Raw genomic sequence first — 19,810 nt, forward strand, 5'->3', positions numbered from 1 at the left:
TCATGAGGATTGTACCACCATTACTGTACAGGTGTAATTAAAATGGTACAACTGTTGAATGTAAACAAGCCTCCAGCTGTAGATCCCTGACATAGTGCTGGGCAACAGAAATGTCATATCAAACTAACAGGCTTTTTTAGCAAAATTAGAGAAGACCCCTCTGCCCTCTTTTGCCTCAGGTGACCTTTGTTACCTAAAGAGCCTGGATCCCATTGATCATCACAGTTCACGGTCGATGACACAGCAGATATTCCTTGGGTCATAAACTACCCCCTTGAAGACTGCTCCTTGAAGGGTAAAATCATGCCTGACAGATGTTTTCCTCTTCCTTGCTAATCTCCTTCTGGCACAGCTTTCCTCCTGGCCTGCAAGAAGAGGCTAACATATCATAACATCAGTCACAGCTGAGCTGGAGATGTTCTGTTGGGATTTGCATTGGGAATTTTCTGGAAGGAAACAAACAGTCCCTCTGTGGAGAGAAGCTTGTGTTCCTCTCCTCTTTCCTCCGCTTTCTTAAGCTTGAGCACAGGGAGCTGTTCAAAGGCCAACATTGCAAATTCACCATGTTGGAATGCTTGATACTTTTCGAGCCAAATGGTGGCTTTAAGGCACAGGCCTGCGTTGGGGATGGTGTAGGGCGACAGGCAGTGGTTTTCAAACTACGGGTTGTGACCCACTGCTGGGGCATGGAATGTCAGGCCTGGTGTCTCATTGCTGCAGGGTGATCAGGTGAGAAGTGGGGTGCTAACGCAGCTTCCCGCCTGTCCTGGCACCGCAGACTGCGCTGCACCCCAGAAGCGGCCAGCAGCAGGCTTTGCTCCTAGCTGGGGGAGGGAGGGAAAAGCACAGGGCTCCGTACACTGCCCCTGCCCTGAGTCCTACTCCACCCTCCCATTGGCTGGAAACCTGCTGCTTGTTGCTTCTCGAGAGCAGCATGGTCTGTGGTGCCAGGAGAGGCAGGAAATCTGCATTAGCTCCCCTGCTGCACCTTTGACCAAGCGCCTTTCAAGGTAAGCCTCTACTGCCACAGCCCTGACCACCCCCCCCAAGCCAGAGCCCCCTCCTACACTCCAAAGCTCTCATCCTCAGTCCCACCCCACAGCCCACACTCTAGTCAAAGTATGTTGGCTATCAACTACTTCATACCAGTCGCAGGGAGCGTTAGGACTTGAGTTCAAGGTGGTTCCTGAAGTGGCCAATATCACATGAACTCATGCTGACGCATGTGACAACATAGCCAATGACATGAGAGCACGCCTGATAGGTAAACTGGACGCGAGGGAGGAGGGGCGCGAGAAGAGTGCTGGAAGCTTGTGACTCTCTTTCACTTCACTCAGTGAGTGCCAGGAAACTGGAAGCCATTGCCCCTTGGTATTGTTTACCTCACAAAAGTGTCACTTATTGACAGGGGCAGATGACTGTTTTGCGGGGCCCTGGGCAGCATAACTCTGCAGGGCCCCCCCTTTGCCACGGCGCATGCGCCGTGGTGCATGCGCAGTGGCGCCACGGCGCATGCGCGGGGCTTTTTTAAGCGCGGGGCCCAGGGCAGCCGCCCCGTTCGCCCTGCCCTATATCCGCCCCTGCTTATTGATGAAGTCAGAGCTAGGAGGCTGTTTGCAGGATGAGAAATGAGTTGGCTTCACTGCATATCTTCCCTCTTTGAAACTGGCCTGGTTACAAATATCCCAGCTGCGACACTAGTGTACCTGTTGCTAAGCTAGTGACTGCCACTGCTAATAGCTTATCTGGGTCACTTGTTTGTCAGGGTTTCTCCACCTTTATGGCAGCCTTTGCACTTAACGTTTCTCTTCCTTTTTGCTATGATGATAATTAGAAGTTATACAACTTTGCATGTTTGTTGCACCTTTCACCCTTCACCTTCACCTTTCACAATTCTGTCAGAATACTACACCCTGGATTTTTTCCCAGACCAGGGCTGAGTCTGTGAGTTTGCACATGAGCAGTTGTGCATGATCACTACCATGCACGCAAGCGCACACAAAGTCGGAAATCGTGTTCACACATGGTTAGCAAGACTCTTATGTAGTAAGAGGATGCACAAATACCCAACTTGCACTGACATGCAGTAGTGCATATGCAAATTAGGGACCTAATTCTCTGCTACCTGCAGCTTATGTGGCCATTTACATCTGTGCAAAGTGGAAGTAAAATGCTACTATTCTGATTTGACAGTGCTTTTATATTGATTTTGCTCTAGTATAAATGGCAACTTGAGTAAGGTAATAGAGAATAGAGCCCTTTTATCTGAAAGTGCACTTCTCTATGTGTGTGCAAGCTGGGAATTGGACCTTTAATGTGCAAGTGTATGTATGTAAATTCATGCCTAATTTTGGTATGAAAAATTAGTTCCTGTGTTTGCAGGAAATGCTTTGTTCGCTAGTAAAATCCACCGGTGGTGAGGAACATGGCTGCTGTTTAACAACACACAGCAACACTGCAGTATACGTATGGCGTATACAGTGTAAGTGAACAGCATCATCATTATTTAAAGGGTAAGAATAATAGCGCCTTCCAGTTTACCTAGAACATCATTGCTAGACTCTAATGTCATGCAAAACGTACCACAGGATCCATAATGACCACAAGTGCTGAGATGTTCAAATAACTTTGTAGGTCAGTTTTCTCTGAAAGGTGACTTGTCATGAGTGGGAGGAGAAAGCAAAGGGCTTTTTTGTCTCTGTCCCCATGAGTTTGGCCTTTGTAAGCCCACATGGTATTTCCCATTACTTTTCTTGAGAGTTTGTGAGAAACCTGTAGAACTGACAAAGGTCACTGATGATTATCAGGTTGAGAGACTTGGAAAGTTCATCTTTATTTACATAGATACATCAATGGCTAAAGCAAAACTAAGATCCTCCCTGGGGAAAGGCTAATAGTGTGAAAGGCACATAATCATACAGATCCCAGAGACATTTTAAAATGCAGCTGCTTCTCATGATTTTGATTCCCTCTTGACAGCACGACACTGGCACTGCATTTGGGCACTTCTAATAAGACACCCCCACCTTCATCAACAGTTAACATTGGATTTCTTTTGGTATTTCAGATCTTGTTTTCCAACATCGAAGACATTCTTGATGTTCACAAGGCGTTCTTGGCTGCCCTGGAATTTTGTTTACAACCAGAACCTCAATCTCAGCATGAACTGGGAAATGTTTTCTTAAAATTTGTGAGTACAATGACTTAATGCTATCTGTAAATGCAGCTTCCTGTCACATGCTCCCATGTTCCTTAGCTAGCCCTAATCTCTTAAGTTTGGTAGTTGTGCCATGACAATGTGTATCTTTTATGAACATACTATGTGGGGTGGGAAAACACTTTGTGAATGAGACTGGAACAATGGAAACAAGATCAAACCCAGCTAAACAAGGAGGTATTTTTAGAAATTGTTCCTTTTCCCTGTATATAGAATTTCTTTTTTCTTTTCGTCCAATCCAGCTGATCATATTTTACTGCTAAGAGTTTATTTTCTTTGGCTCTAAAAGTTTCAAAAAAAGAATATCCATTCTAAAAAGAATCAATTAAAAAATCTCTAGGTTTTAGTACAAAATAAGATAGAGATTTTAATCCACAAAAGACAAGAAATTCAAAACTAAGGCAGTATTTCTTTCTTACGGGAGCAGTGCTCCTTAATGACTTGGTTACACGATAAAGGCCTCATTTTCAAACGCTTAGGTGTGCAATCCCATGATTAAAATACATTAATTGTGCATGCAAGAAAAGTGATTATGAATGTATACAGCTTGATTGGCATCTCACTCGTGCTATTTGCATGTAAAATTACCAGATCTGCATACAATAACGCACAATTGCACGGACATTTTGCATATGCAACTGCATAGCCAAGGTGTTCGAAAATCAGAAATTTCCCACACAGCATATTTGCTGTGAACTCTAATAAATAAATTCAACAGCAGCACCTCTTCTTTCAAATCTGTTCCATCATGCTTTAATAATCTGGAATGATCTAGACCCGACAGTGTTGCTGGGTCTGAGAGCACAGAATTTATACATTAGTTTATCACCTGCTTCCTTTGCACATCTTTATTTATTATGCAACAATCATATAAACATTCCTACTAGTGGAATCTATTGATTATAGAGCACTGTGCGGATATAAAATTTGTATCCATATCTGCATCTGTATCCACAAAAATGAGCCGTGGATATCTGCATCCATATCCGTGGATGTGATACCCGCAGATATAAAGCAGATATCCGCGGATTTGCAAGTTACAATTGTTTATGTTGTACGAATGCCCGGGGTCCAAGGGAAGGTTAACAAAGGGGGAGAAAGCAATTCCTTAAAATGTGTAGTTCTGCTGGAGTTCAGAAGATAATATACAGCCTTGAGTGCCACAGTGTGACAACAGAAAGGGCTAATGCTCAGGGGCCTATGTTTTGCCATAGTGTAGATTTAGTCCCTGGTGACCAGCAGTGACAATTCTGATGCAGCAGCTTGTGTTTAAAGCAGCTCTCCAGTTCCCCTCTGTGCTTAGGGTACCTGTGCCCCATATGTATAATTCATACTGTTCTAGTGAAGAGTGCGCAAGCTGTACTATGGAGCTGCCATTGGAGCCGTTTCCCATGGAGTCATTGCATAGTTTCAGTGAAATGGTGGGCGGTAGGAGAAAAAAGGACAGAAGAGAAAAAAGGACAGAAGCCTGGGTGCACACTCTAGGCTTTGAAGGGAAAAAGGACTGCATCCCTGGGGAGCCATCGTTGGTTGGGACAGAAGTGTAGAGCTTCCACGTTTCCATAGCACATGTTGTTAGCCCGTTTGACAAGGGAGCAAACAACCTAGATCATTGTTTCTTAAACTGTGTTCTGTGGCACAACGGGGTGTCACGAGGCAGTCGGAGGTGTGCCGCGGAGAACAACAGAGTTCAAAATGGCCGCCCTTGCTCAATAATAACTTTTCCCCTGACTCTTCCTCCCCACACACAGAGACACTTTTTTTTTTTTTTTTTTGCACAACAAAAAATCCTCGGTGTTCCTCATTAAAAAAAAATATTGTTTGCTGTTCCTCGGTCTTAAAAAGTTTAAGAAACACTGACCTAGATGGAGGGAGAAAACCTTGAGATAACAAATATTCTAAAAATAAATCTTGTAAATCTCTGGGTGAGCCTAGCAAGTAGAGTCGAATGGATAGATGGATTCCACCCTGGATTGCATGTACAAATCTCTAAAGGTTCAGTGTATCCAGACATCACTCTCACCAGAGAGTTTTTCTTAACAGCAAGATCATCACTGTTCCTATGGGATGCCCCTGAACACCTGCCCTCCACGTGCTCCGGGGTTGGGGAGACTAAAACTGTGCCACCTGCCCTCCCTATGGTGCTATACGGCAGTGGGTGTGGGAGGAACGGCTTGGCTCCTGAAGAAGACGGGGCCTGGGCACAAGGGGTGGGACTAGGCAGCAGGGCTGGGAGCTTGCCTCCTCCAGTCCTACCTTAACCCAGTGCCCATGACTGTTCCCGAGGACAAGTGCCACACCTGTATCACCTGCCAGATGTTAGCACAGATGTTCCCTTGCAGCAGACAGCTGTTTAAAAAAAATGCTTCTCAATTCAGCAAATAGAGTGAGAATTCCAGGACTCAAGTGCTTACAGGCCAATGGTGTCTCTTTCTGACATTTCCCTGGAATTTCTAAGCTCTAAACGTTTTCCCTGAGTTTCCTTGTTATAAAGGCTCTTTTGTGCAGACCATGGAAACATCAGGCTGTCTGCGGAGCAGAAATGCTCAGAGCTGGCCAGAGCTTGGTCTCTCTGTTATTGCCAGAGCTGATTCATGTCGGGTAGAAGCAGGACAGGAAGTCTGTGTGCAGATTCCTGGATCACAGGGAACTACCTGCTGACAGTGATAAAATTTCAGAGGCCAAGCAATATCCACATAACTTACGGTCTGAACAAATCACAGAACTCATCACCCCTCCCCCCCCAAAAAATCTAACCACACATCAGCAGTCTCACACCAGCACATTCAAGGGACTTTAAGTTCTCTTTTATTTTTACTTGACAGCTCCCTCCTGGAACAATGAGGCTTCACATCAATGTCACAAAACTTAGGCAGAAGCTAGCCAAGCAATATCTATCAATGCATATTTATGGGCTCGCCTATGTAACTGACCTGCTCCATAGGACAGCCTTAACCTTCATCCTGCCTTAGGTCTACAGTGATGAGGACAAGACAGGTTGCTGACTAACCAAGCCACTAGGTCTAGATAGGAGCCTTACTAGCTGAGAGAAACAGTGTGTAGTTCGGGGTGGGCAGTAATTTCTGCAGGAGGGGTCAGTTAATGAATTTTGGTACATGGACATGGGAAGGCTCCCCTGGAAGTGGTGGGGCTGAGGTGGAAGGGGCGGGGCTAGAAACTAGCCCCTCCGCCCCCAGGTGTCTGAGGCCAGAGGCTTTGAATTAAAAACACAGCAAAGGGCTCACGGCTCCCATCCCTGCCATGACCACATTGCCTGGCAGTTACCCGGGAGTGCTGCAGCTATTTAAAGGGCTCGCCACTCTTGCTTCTACCAGGATAGTGCCACGACTGTGAGCAATGAGCCATTTAAATAGGATCCTGCTGCTTTAGCTGCCGCCTGGACATTCAGTGGCACAGGCAGCAAGATATAAATAGAAAGTGGCCAGATGCAGTCTGCAGGCCGGATCAAAGTGTTATATGGAGCAGATCCGACCCCCGGGTTGCCTCTTGCCCAGCCCTGTTGCAGATGCACCAGATAGCTCCAGCCCTCCAATTCAGCAGGGCTGGTTTAGCTGGTCTCATCAGCTTTCTGAGCACCTATTAATTGAATTAGATACACGAGTGGTTTGCCTGGTGCTGTGTGAATGTGATCGGACAATTCAGTCTCCAGGATGAAGCAAGCTGATGTCGCATCCCCCATGTGCACTGGAATCAAGCAGTCTTGAAGCATTGAAGAATGTGCTCAAGTTCCTGAATAAAGATGGAAATGACCGCATGGTTAAAATTAAACATGTGCTTGAGTGCTTTGATGAACTGGGGCTTGCGGGGCTCCTCTGAGGGGAACATCTTACTCTTCACACTTCCCACTTCCCACTCCAAGGGCTCCACGCAAGGATCAGAGAGAATACTGGGGGGACAAGGCTTTTAAGAATACTCCAACTTAGAGCAGTCAAAACTTATTTTTGTCGCTACAGCAGCTCTGGCTTTGGATGCACATGGGGAGCAGATCTGCTGAGTAAGAAGGTGACATTTTTACCCGGTCCTTTTTCTGACCATAATTGCACTTTAAAGTAGCGGTAACTGTAGGCTCAGCATTCCAGGGGACACATCTCTAATTATGGAACTGATAATTTCCTCATTCATGGGGAGCAGGGAAACCTCACTGTCACCCAGAGAGGAAATTAAACACTTCACACACTGAGTAATTTACAGCATAGCTCTCACACATGTGGGTCTTATGCATGAAAGGCGGCTGGAAAGGACTTGATGAAAGCACTTTGGTGCGTGTATAATTATTGTATTGAGTCAAGTTTAACAGGGGGATTTTGTCATGATCTAACTATAACCTCCCACAATGTGAAGACATGGAGCTGCAGTCAGTACAGTGAGCAATGACATTTGCTCTTGTTGCATGGAAATGAGCTCTTCCCCTGATCTGAAACAGATGCTGTCATGTTAACAGATGCTAGTTTTTAAGCGTGCTGCTCCTGTGCATCTGGGCTTGCACAATGGAGTCAAAAAGAGCAAATATTTGAGGGACTAATATACCCAGCTTCTCCTTCTTTAACTTGCTCTTTTAAAGACACAGTCAGTCCCATCATTCCCAGTTGCTTCCATCCATGTGAGTCATGCACCTAACCTGTGTCTGGTGGTCTGGAGCCTCCCTTTCTACCCAACTCCCTAGGATTAAAGCCATATACCAATGTTAACCATGCAGCTGAGAGATAAAGTTCCAGAGTCTGCTTGTCAGCTTCTCACTCCAATTTCTTTGTGGCTGCTGCTTTGTTTGCCTTATGCCATTGTTGTGTTTGGGAAGAAATCAGTTTAGTCTTCACTCTACACCCATCGTTAAAAGGAGAAACAAAATGCCCCATCGGATCAGTGATCCTTTGGTTTAAAAAAACAGGCAGCACTTTACTCAGTTCATGTCCACGTGTCCAGCCCTCAAACTGTGCAGTCCTCCTGTATCAGTGTGTAAACACTGTCTTCTATGAGGTCATAGGGAAGGGAATTCACTGTGGATGCAGCTATTTTTTTCCAGAGCCATGTTATATAAACTGTTTCAATCAGCCACAGTTTTTACTTGGATCTGTACATATCTACATAAATAAAGCTGCTCAAATTTGGAAGTATCTAATTGCAGTGTGGGCAGGAAGATCTATGTGGACCAATGCCAGCAAAATACTGCTCCTAAAAGTGCCCATAATGCTCATAGTTTGGGGCAGATTGTGTTAGAACCCCAGATACAGGAAGGTGAATGGAGCTTTCATCCCCACAAAGGCCTTTAAACGATAAGGTGCTGGAAATAATTTTTTTTGCTTTTCTGTGAAATATTCCACGTTGTTCTCCAAATTAGTGATGTTTGGGGGGGACTCAGCATCTTTAATCTGTTACACTTGGGGAAAATTCTACCATCACTCTCACCTGGTGGTTTAAATGAAACAGAACATGGTACTACCAGCTGCTTCTTGTAGTTTAACAGGGAGATTTAATTTCAGTTTGTGAGTGTGACATCATGTGAATGGCCAGAAGGACCATGTTTATTTACAACACAGTAGGTGAGGAACTGGAAGAGCACCTCCATGTATTGTTAATGTTGTGCCTAAACTCAGACTCCTTTGCAAAGTAGGAATCAATATTATTCAGAGAGAAAATATGCAATCCAACTCTGCCCATGCAATCACACTCTGAGTCAACATGTGTTACTTTTTTCTTGCAGAAAGACAAGTTCTCTGTGTATGAGGAGTATTGCAGCAACCACGAGAAAGCACTCAGGCTTCTAATGGAACTGAATAAGATTCCAGCAGTGAGAGCATTCCTCTTGGTGAGCATCTTTTCTAGCATCCTATGCTTGAACAGTCCAATTGGGTACTCTACTTACAAGGAACCCTTCATGTCCCAGGGGCTCAGAGCACTTTACAAACATGAACTCTTCAAGCCTCGCTGCTACTAGTAGGAGAGATCTTAATATGCCCATTGTTTTGACTGGCAAACTGAGTCACAGAACTAAATGCAGCCCTGGACTGAGCAACTTCAACAGGAGGTTATCCCCATTTTGTCCAGAGAAGAGGTGACACACAAATGATTAAATGAGTTGCCCAACAAGTCAGTGGCAGAAGTACGAATAGCACCCAGTTGATCGGATTTCCCAGTCTGTGCACTGAGCAAGAGACAGAGCTCCCTCCCAAAAAGGTGAACTGCACTTCTTGACTATTTTCTCCTTCTTTGATGGCATTTCTTCCTTTCAACACCCTCACCCCTTATTCATTGGTTCTAGGCCATCTCTTTATTGCCAACCATGGGTGTTGCCATCATTTGATAGGGTGATTCAGGATGTTAAGCAAAGTTCTTACTGCATGCCTTAAGGTAGAAAGGAGGCTGCCCTTTTGAAAATATGGCCCTTCTATCATTGCCTTCTACTCCTAACATGTCTCCCGCCTACTAAAGGCTTAGGCGTTGGTGATTAAATAGAGAAGCGGAAGCCTCTTCTGAATGAATGTCCCTCCCAGGTAAGCCTTCACTCTCTGGGCACTTTTCTGCCAAATTCCTAGACCTAACAGGAAGGGTGGAGAACAAGAGTTCAGTCCTATAAATATTTAGGCTCCCTTTGCTCTTCTGAGTTTGAGTTAGTCCTATGACGTCACCATGGTTTTGAAGCACTGAAGTTTCTCTTTCTAGCTTGCTGGCTTCTGTGTATGTCTCGGCAAAGGTCTAGAGAAAAAAGTGCACATGACAATTGTTTGAGAGTACATCTAAACTGCGCACTTATTTCGAAATAAGCTGTTCCGGAAGAAATACTCCAAAATAGCTTATTTCAAAATAGCACGTCTACACTACACGGAAGGCTCAAAATTAGTCCAAGGCAGGCTTCTCTAATGTGGTTGTGCTCTCTCAATTTAGAGCCCCATGAGGCACTGGGGAGTAATTAGTTTGTAAGTCCCTGGGGAAGAGAGATTTTGAAATAACAGCAGTGGAGCATCCATACTACTGCTATTCCGAAATAGCTGTTTCAGAGTAGACGTTATTCCTCATGGACAGAAGTTGGAATAAGCTGTCCGTTATTTCAAATTTAATTCGAAATAACGGAATTGCTGTCTAGATGTTCGCATTGTTATTTCGGTGTAACGGCCGTGTAACAACGTACGCACAGGGATAGTCAATCTGTGCCTTTATTCGTGTCCCACCACCATCATCCCCTAGCGGACGCAAGAGTCTGGCCTGCCTAAAGTCCTGTCTTTACTCTGTGGCTGCCCCGTTGGTTGCTCTGAGCTGGCCCCAGGTGTAGGGGAGAGGGGGTCTGGGCCCGCCCTCTCCCACAAACCCTAGCCCAGGGCCCTAACGACGCAGACCCACTGTGGTCCAGTCTGGCTAGCAGGGTTTCCAGCCATAACACACCAGCCCGCGGGCTATTAGGGAGCCCTGCCCTGGCCGGCTTCCTCTCCCCTTACCTAAGCCTCCTTTCCCTCAGTGTTCCGGCCTCTCGCCACGCCCCCGCATGAGCCTGCTGGGTGGCCGACTCCCCGTGCCGCTTCCTCCTCCCCTGCAGAAAAGCCGCTGCTCTTTTTAAACTTTGGCGCTGGGGTGTTGCGTCATATCCGGGCGCCATCCCTCTCTCTCTCCTCCGTGCCCCCTCCCCTCCCTCATTGCCTGGGAGCACGTTGCGCATGCTCCCTCGCAGCCTTCCTGCGCCCCGCCCCTGGCCCGCTCCGGGAGGTAGGAGAGGTGGGGGCGCTGATTTCCACCCTACATGGGCTGGAGACGCACTGCACTGCGCCGGCCTCTTCCCTGCTGCGCCGTGCCCCATACAGGGCCGCTGCTGGTGGCTCCCGGGTGCGGGGCAGCCATGCCCCGTCACAGTCCGCTATTCCGAAATAACGCTGCTGTGTACACTCACCCTCAGAGTGTTCTCTGCACTTACTAATTGGACCAGCAGAGACAAAAAGCATTAGCTATGTTGTTGGCCTCAACCAGTAAACTGGGCAGAAGGCCCAGAGTGAGAGATGATATGCTGCCAACTGTCATTTTCTGTAGCACCTAAATTCAAAAGATTCTCAAAATAGCTGTAAATACGGGGAAAGCACTAAACACTGTGCTTTGCCATGGCTGTTTTAATTCCTTCCACTCCCAATCTCCCATGAAAGCCCATGTTGTAAAGTCACCATGCAACAAGGGCTACATTAGAATACAAAGCATTGCTTGTATGAAGGGGTTTGGCCCGGGTGCCCTCTTGCAGCTGGTGAAGTATAGAGCCCAGCCTCAGAAGATTTAAAAATGTATCTTGAAACTCAGTGAGAGTTAAATGGCCATTTTGAGGCCAATGTTGGAGCAATGGGTGGAGAAGAGGAATGGAAAGGATTGAATCAGACGAGATGCTTGGAAAATTGAATTGAGCATTTTATGAGCTGGTAGCAAGCACCACAGATCTCAAATAGCCTGGAGAGTAGTTACTGTGCAGGGGACTGTATGCAAAAATACCTCTCAGGGCTGTTGATGAATATGTCTGAGAGGGCAGTTTGAAAATAGTATGATTCAACCTGCAGACATAAAAGCTCCAGTTCTCGGAGTGCTTCTGGGACACTGCAAACATTGATGCACTGGGAAAATGTTCTCAATGAACAAAGCAGCTGAAGCTTGGTTTGTTTGGGGCTTCATTACAAACTTATCACTCAACTTTGGTTGACTGAAGGTTTTGTGAGTCTTTCAAATATACTTTAAATGAATTATGGAACAACTCTGGTCCTTTTGCCTGGACTTGGTTGGGTTTGAATTGAATTTTCTTACTTCTTGTATCAGCAACAATTGCTCTGAGTATATATGTTTATATAGTCCCATTCATTAGTCCATTAGTCCTATAGTCTTATTTTCATTTTGGGTACATCTATACTGCACACTTATTTCGAACTAAGCTATTCCTGAATATTTATTCCGAAGTAGTTTATTTCGAAACAGCACAGCTACACTGCAGGCCTAATGTAGACATGCTGTCTCGATTTAGAGCCCCAGGAGGCACTGTGGAGGAATAACTTAGAATGGCCCAGGGAAGGGCTATTTTGAAATAGCAGCAGTGGAGTGTCTAATAGCTATTTTGGAATAGGTGTTATTCCTCAAAGAGTGAGATTTAAAGATTTTGGAATAAGCTGTCCATTATTTCGAAACTATTTCGAAATTGTTTTTTTGAAATAATGCTTGTTATCTCGAAATAGCGGTGCAGTGTAGATGCACCCTTAGTCTGTAAAAGACAAGACTGAGAGGGGACATAACAGCTTTCAAATACCTAAAAGGGTGTTACAAGGAGTAGGGAGAAAAAAATATTCTCCTTTACCTCTGAGAACAGGAAAAGAAGCAACGGGCTTATATTGCAGCAAGGAAGATTTAGGTTGGGCATTAGGAAAAACTTTCTAACTGTCAGGGTGGTTAAACACTGGAATAAATTGCATAGGGAGCTTGTGGAATCTCCATCATTGGAGATATTTAAGAACAAGTTAAACGTCTGCCAGGGATGAACTAGATAGTGCTTGGTCCTGTGGTGAGTAAAGAGAACTGGACTTGATTATCTCTCAAAGTCCCTTCCAGTTCTAGTGTTCTATGATTAACTATATATAACCAAAAGTGGGTGGGTTTGAACCTATCTTGGGTACAGACATGCCCATGCACCTTTTTTTTGTCTGGAAGCTTCAGGGTCTCACATAGGGTAAACGCAAAGTACTCTGGAGCCAAACAATGGGTTCTGCCATGATGATTAGTCAGTGAGACTGTCTATGGGATGCAGTGGACTTTGGTTTCCTGCAGTTCAAATCTTGGCCATAACTTTATAATACTGTTCCTAAGGAGAGCATCATATTTTAACCTTTTGGGTTTGATATTTTTTGAGCCCAGTTGTGGAAGCCTTATATATATGTGCGCTAACTCATGTGAGAGGTCACATTAAGTTCAGCAGGGCTTTTGGGGAGTAAGGAGCTAGCTGCATGGGTGGTAGGTAATGGAGCCAAGGGAAGGCATTGCCTTCCCAACACTGTCTACACTGTCCAGCCACCTGAGAGAGGCTGTGCTATGCGGCTTCCCAGTGGCTGAGGAAGGCAAGGGTCGTGCTACATGACAGCCTGACTTCCTAGTGGCCAGGGAAGGCTGGGGCCATGTGGCATTCCAGCTCCCTGGCCGCAGGGAAAGACTGGGGCTGTGCTGTGTTGCAGCCCAGCAGCTGGGGAGGTGATTAGTCTTAATTATTTGCATTAGTTATTAGTATTGCTATATGTATTTTTTTTCTTTTGGATGCGGGACCGTTTTTCATTCTGTTTGTACAGCACCTCCCACAATGAGCCCTGGTCTGTGATTGGGGCTCTTAGATGCCACCACAATACAATTTATAATCTACTGGCCCCTAGCTCTGACTTGTCCTGAAAATTTATCCGAATTACTGTGGGAACTCCTGACCTCTGTTTGGGAATGACATTGGATCTGCAAGGAATCGTACATGCAGCATTCTGCTTCATTTCTTGGTATGAAAAGTTATAAAGTTTTACAGCAGCAGATAAACAGTTTCTGCTTTCCAGGAAGTGGCTGCTTTTCAATTATGATGAAGTGATTCTATTTCCTGTACAATGTATTTTGGGATCTTAATGTGTGAACAGCACTAAGGGCCTATAAAGTCATAATCAAAGAGTGCATGGGAGTGTTGTATCAATTATGATGTTTCTTTTCCTTTCTGTGTACAGAGCTGCATGCTTTTGGGAGGCAGAAAGACAACAGACATTCCACTAGAAGGTTATCTGCTGACACCAATTCAGAGAATTTGCAAATATCCACTGCTCCTAAAGGTATGGTTTAGAATAGAATTTCCACAGCTGGCTGCTTTGTTCCTGGGTTCCTTTTGCAGATTTTCAGCCTTGGCTCTTGAGCACTTACTTCTGCCTTCTCATGTGCATATCAAAAAGTTAACTTACATCCTCTGCATGAATGAGTTTTGTAGGTGTAGTCAAAGGCTGGCTCATGTTTAACAGATGGGTGATTACTGCAATGGTTTGGCTAGGTGAGAAAGGCTGATGTACTGACTAGGTCATGCTGTTCTGCTTGAGAATCACATGCTCGGAAGCATCAGTGCTATTTTAGCCACTTCCTGAAAAGCTGTGTTCAAACAGTTATATCATTACTCTGAGACTACGTCTAGACTGGCATGATTTTCCGGAAATGCTTTTAACGGAAAAGTTTTCCGTTAAAAGCATTTTCGGGACAGAGCACCTAGATTGGCACGGACGCTTTTCCGCAAACACACTTTTCGCGGAAAAGCGTCCGTGACAATCTAGACGTGCTTTTTTGCGGAAAACAAAATCTCAGCTGTCTACACTGGCCCTTTGCGCAAAAGTTTTGCTCAAAAGGACTTTTGCTTGAATGGGAGCAGCATATTATTTCCACAAGAACACTGACAATCTTACATGAGATCGTCAGTGCTTTTGCAGAAATTCAAGCGGCCAGTGTAGACAGCTGGCAAGTTTTTCCGGAAAAGTGGCTGATTTTCCAGAAAAACTGGCCAGTCTAGACACAGCCGGAGTGTTGGGCGAGTCAGGGAATGACATATGTTGGGATAGCAAGCCTTCCATCTCAGGGTCACTGGTTTGAATCCATCTGTGTCTGTAGGGATTGCACCCTCTTGATGTTTGGCAGCTTGTCTGCAATGTGCTCAGTTGACAGGTAACATTGCAAAAAACACCCCTCCTGTTCACGCTAATTGGCCCCCTTGTTGGCAATCTCAGCAGACGAGCCAAGGAATGAATAGAGGCAGTGAGGACTGAACTTACTTCTCCTCCCTTGCAGTGTCCCCTCTAGATCAGAACTGAGGCACATGGGCAAAGCAGGCCAACGTGGGAGAACTTGCACCTCCCCTGTCCATGCTGTACCTAATTTTGTTGTTAAAACAGAAAATGCCAGTTTCCCTGGGCTGCCTGTCTCATGCCTTCCTTTAGAATCACATTAATTGATTAAGATTAAAAATAAAAGAAGCCACCATCTCAGCTGCCTTTGCCAGGAATTACTGAAATACTGTATCCATTAATTCCAAATGCATGAAAACTATCACTACCTAGGTACGGACTCCTTACCCTTTTTCTCCTTTTATGAACCCACTGTTTGCTTATGTCATTCTATTGTCTTTCCTCTTTATTCCCTCCTCCCTGCCCCAGATATTCAATTGGCTTTCCATTTATGCATGTGCAACTTTACAGGTGGTTAATCACATGTACATGTTGTTTTTCACATACTAGCAGTTGTGGGCGCAGCTGGTAGGATTTATGTACACTGAACCTGTTTTGTGCAAACCAAGTGCGGCGGCCAGAGTGCACATTGGGTTTGCATACACAGGAGTGTGGGAGCAAAAAGAGCAGAAATAGAGGCCAAGGTAAGACTGCTATGAACATTTCTTCCTTCCTGTTAATAGTAGCTGAAAGAGGACAATACTCTTTGTCCTACAGTGCCACCAACTCTGGTGTATCTTTGGCCATGAGACTGGTCACATCTAGTCCACAGGAAACCTGGTTTGAATGGTGTGTCACTTCCTGCAGTATATATGTGTATTTGTTTATGCAGGATAGGTTGGGGAGGATTGGGTGTCTGTTCAGACTTTGAATTTACACTGGGACTGTGAGCAATATTACTGCCCAGGGAAAGATGTCTGCTGTGGAATCTAGTAGGGTAAATAGGCCAGAGGAAGTGAGGATCTAAAAATGTGGTTGGTTTGCATTCCTGATCAAGGACCTTAGTAATATTTATGCTTCCTTGTTTCCACATTGTGATTGGTTGCTTATTTGGCTCCCAGCTGTGTTTGTCCGAGTGTTAAAATGCAGTCGTGATGACTGAAAATCTGAGGTTCTTTGAATTCCCTAGAGTGCCCAAATGTTTCAAAACACTGGACACACACAAGAGGGTAGTGACCGGATGGATTCTTGCTCATGCTCCACTTCTCTTTGCCCCGCTCAGGAAAGTTCCTGCTGGTTGCCTGGATGGGGGAGTCCCCAGCAGGTGCAGAGCTTATGGCATTTGCTCCTACACCCCCCATTGCCTAGCTGGGTGGAGATATACTGGAGGCGGATGGCCAAAGTGGCTAATGCATATTTTCAACCTGGGAAATGATCTTTAGGCTGTTTTCTCCTGTGTCCAGGGCTGATCAGAGAATCAGGGATCTCCTGCACTGCACGTCGTGGCAGTGAACTGTGCCCTAAAAGAGAATTAAAGCGCTTGATTCTGGCAGGCCATTGGTAGAAATCCATGTTAAAATATCATATTTTCCAAGCCTTAGGAATTCCCCAGTCCCAGTCAGCAGTGCATAGGCTGACTCAGCAGGCCAGACCTACCAGACATCAACAGAAAAGCAGAAGGCACTAAACTGTCTGAGAGAAACTTGTCTGAGAGGCCTTTTTGTCTTCTGCTTAGATTTACAACCTGGAAATCAGGACTTTTGGGTTCTTTCTCAGTTCTTCCAGGAGATCTGTGACTTGTGAGAATTATCTGTCTCACAAGGAGTACCATGAAATTCATAAATTATTTGCAATTTGTTTTAAGCAAGGCAAATCTAGGGTTTCTAGATCTTTGCACATCTATGCAGACACTTACCCATTATCATGCAAATAGAAGTCTGTGTACTATTTTAAAAGCCCATCAATATATTAGAAGAGCATATACTGTAAATATTACAGCAAATCATGAAACCTCAGCTCCTTCATTCGAAGACTGATAGGATATGTGCCGCTTTTTAAATACTATCCCTACGGTTGCTATGGAAACATCTCAGACAGAGGCAGACAGTTTTGACTGTCAGATAGCAGTTCTAGTGATATGATGAAATTTTGGCACGCTCTGACTTCCCGTTCTCTTTTTTTGCATAACTTGTGGTGGACGGCACTTAGTGGTTCTATGCCAGGAGATGACACGGGTTATGACTGGAATTTCCATAGAGTCAGTTTCTCCTGCTTTGTTTCAATAAAGAATGTGTCATTTTACAAATGGAGAAGGGGGAAAAGACATTTGAATAAATGTCACTAAGCCACAGGTTCAAATCTAGCCCAAATCAACTGCAACCAAAGTCATTAATATTTGATGACCATTTAATGGTCTTTTTTAAAACGATCTAGTGGTTTCAGTTCCCTCTCTCCTACTGAGGTACGTGTGTCATAAAAATCCTAGTTGGCGGCAATCTCCATGCTCTGAAGGCAGACTACAGACTGACTTGGCCTGGCAACTGAAAACAGCTTCTCCTACCTAGAAATGGGATAGTCAGCATGAAGGCACATTGCAGGAATGGGGTTAAGTGTGCACTGTTGATGCCCTGGCTATGCTTGACTTCTGGATAGAGGACCCACTGTTGCCCATTTAGTCTTCTTCACCACTATTAAATCTATTTATGAAACAGTAGTAGAGCACATTGCAAGGCATTATCGGGCAGGATGTGCTGGGTGGAAATTCTTATTTTGTTGCACGTCTTTAATTTATGAGGTTCTTTTCACATCCTGGCTGGTTTAAATCACTGTGCATTTCTCAGCATTTCATGGACATGAAACAGGATCTGAAGAGAAGTCTGATAGAAGAGAAGTCTGAATAGAAATTTCTGATATTGACCAGCCTCAGAGGGGTAGCCATGTTAGTTTTTAACTTTAAAAACGAGTAGTCCTGTGGCACCTTAGAGACTCACAGAAATGTATAGACATTATCATGCACTTTCATGGGCAAAATTCACTACTTCAGATGAGCTTGAGTGGAGAAAAAAAGGGGGACCCTCAGAATTATATTCTATATTATACCCTCAGATTATATTCTGAGGGTCCCCCTTTTTTTTCTCCACTCAAGATCATCTGAAAAAGTGGGTTTTGTTCACGAATGATCATTATGATGTATATATATTTGTGTTAGTCTCTTGAATTATGTTTATACAGCAGTGTTATTTTGAAATAACTGACATTACAGTATTCCGAAATAACATAGTCTGCATCTGCACTACAAGCAGTTATTTCAACATAATGTTGAACCAATGTCGAGCTGGAGGACTTCTTACTCAGAGTCCTGTAACTCTCATTTCACGAGGAATAAGGGAAGTCAGGGGAAGAGTACTCTTTTTCAGACTTCCTGGTGTGCAGACAGCGCCAAAAGCCGAATAAGCTATTTCGACTTAAGCTATGCAATTGACGTAGCTCAAGTTGCATAGCTTATTTCAGCTTTAGCCCTGCTGTGTAGACATGCCCTAAGGTGCCACAGGACTACTCATTTTTTACATTGATCAGAAATTCCATCCTGAAACATTTCCACTAAAGTCAAAACCAACCATTTTGCACACAAAAAAGCTGCTTCTTGACAAATCAGCATTTCTAATGGAAAAAATTATATCATGGAAAATGCTGAAGGGAATGCAGCTTTTGTCCTTGCAATGCATCAGCCTTATCCAGAGAGTCCATGTAATTAGTGGAAATGCCTTTCAGCTCTGAAAATGTCCTTAATCTTCAGAAGCGATACATGTTTATGATGGATGTGTCGTGTGCCTTTCAAATCTCAGTTAATGCTGCTAAGAAAAAAATATAAAATGAAAATGGAAAGTTTTACTACCAGTTCCTCAGAAGAAGACATGAGTGTTTGGAGTGATTCCATAAAAGCTGACCAATTAAAACCAGCTCTCCAAACCCAAAAATAAAGTAGGTGTTAAAACAATGTAACTTCCAAATACAGTAAAACTCCATTAGTCCAGCATCCAATGCTCCGGGACTCCTGATGGTCTGGCACCATCAGGAACCCGGAAGTGCTGGGGCAGCCGGACAGGCTTCCCCCATTCAGCTGCTGCTGAAACTGACCAGCAGCTGAATCGGGGAAGCTGGGAGCAGAGCAGCTGGGTTGCTGCTGGGTTGGTCCCGCAGCGCCAAAGGACAGCGCTGCGGGACCAACCCGGCAGGACCCCAGCTGCTCTGCCCCAGAGGTCCCTGATTCAGCCGCTGATCTGTTTCAGCAGCGGCTGACTTGGGGACCCCTGGGGCAGAGCAGCTGGGGTGCTGCTGGGTTGGTCCCGCAGCGCCGAGGGGCGGCGCTACGGGACCAACCCGGCAGCACCCCAGCTGCTTTGCCCCAGGCATTGGGACTCAGCCACTGCTTCAGTTTCACCAGCAGGCTGAATCCGGATGCCTGGGGCAGAGCAGCTGGGGTGCCGGGGTTGGTCCCGTAGCGCTGCCCCTTGGCGCTGCGGGACCAACCCAGCAGCCCCCCAGCTGCTCTGCCCCAGGGGTCCCCAAGTCAGCTGCTGCTGAAACAGATCAGCGGCTGATTCCAGGAAGCCCAGGGCAGAGCAGCTGGGGTCCTGCCGGGTTGGTCCCGCAGCGCCGTCCTTTGGCGCTGCGGGACCAACCCGGCAGCACTCCAGCTGCTCTGCCCCAGGCGTCCCCAAGAGCAGCTGGGGTGCTGCCGGGTTGGTCCCGCAGCCCCTAGGGGCAGTGTTACGGGACCAACCGGGCAGTACCCCAGCTGCTCTGTCCCAGGCATCCCCAAGAGCAGCTGGAGTGCTGCTGGGTTGGTGCCGTAGCGCCGCCGCTTGCCACTGTGGGACCAACCCGGCAGCACCCCAGCTGCTCTATT

General features: G+C 45.6%; 1 protein-coding gene across 3 annotated transcripts in view; it reads left to right on the forward strand.

The window, feature by feature from the left end:
• The window catches only part of PREX1 (phosphatidylinositol-3,4,5-trisphosphate dependent Rac exchange factor 1), a 267,346-nt gene that overhangs the window by 118,110 nt on the left and 129,426 nt on the right, over positions 1 to 19,810 (forward strand). For all 3 annotated transcript variants that reach the window (XM_075901238.1, XM_075901237.1, XM_075901236.1), the window contains exons 3-5: positions 3,068 to 3,190; positions 8,937 to 9,041; positions 13,930 to 14,031. In XM_075901238.1, coding sequence (XP_075757353.1) covers positions 3,068 to 3,190; positions 8,937 to 9,041; positions 13,930 to 14,031 — 330 coding nt within the window. The remainder of the gene's footprint in view (positions 1 to 3,067; positions 3,191 to 8,936; positions 9,042 to 13,929; positions 14,032 to 19,810) is intronic.

Source organism: Pelodiscus sinensis, chromosome 18 (genome assembly GCF_049634645.1).
Source record: "Pelodiscus sinensis isolate JC-2024 chromosome 18, ASM4963464v1, whole genome shotgun sequence".
Lineage (NCBI taxonomy): Eukaryota > Metazoa > Chordata > Testudines > Trionychidae > Pelodiscus > Pelodiscus sinensis.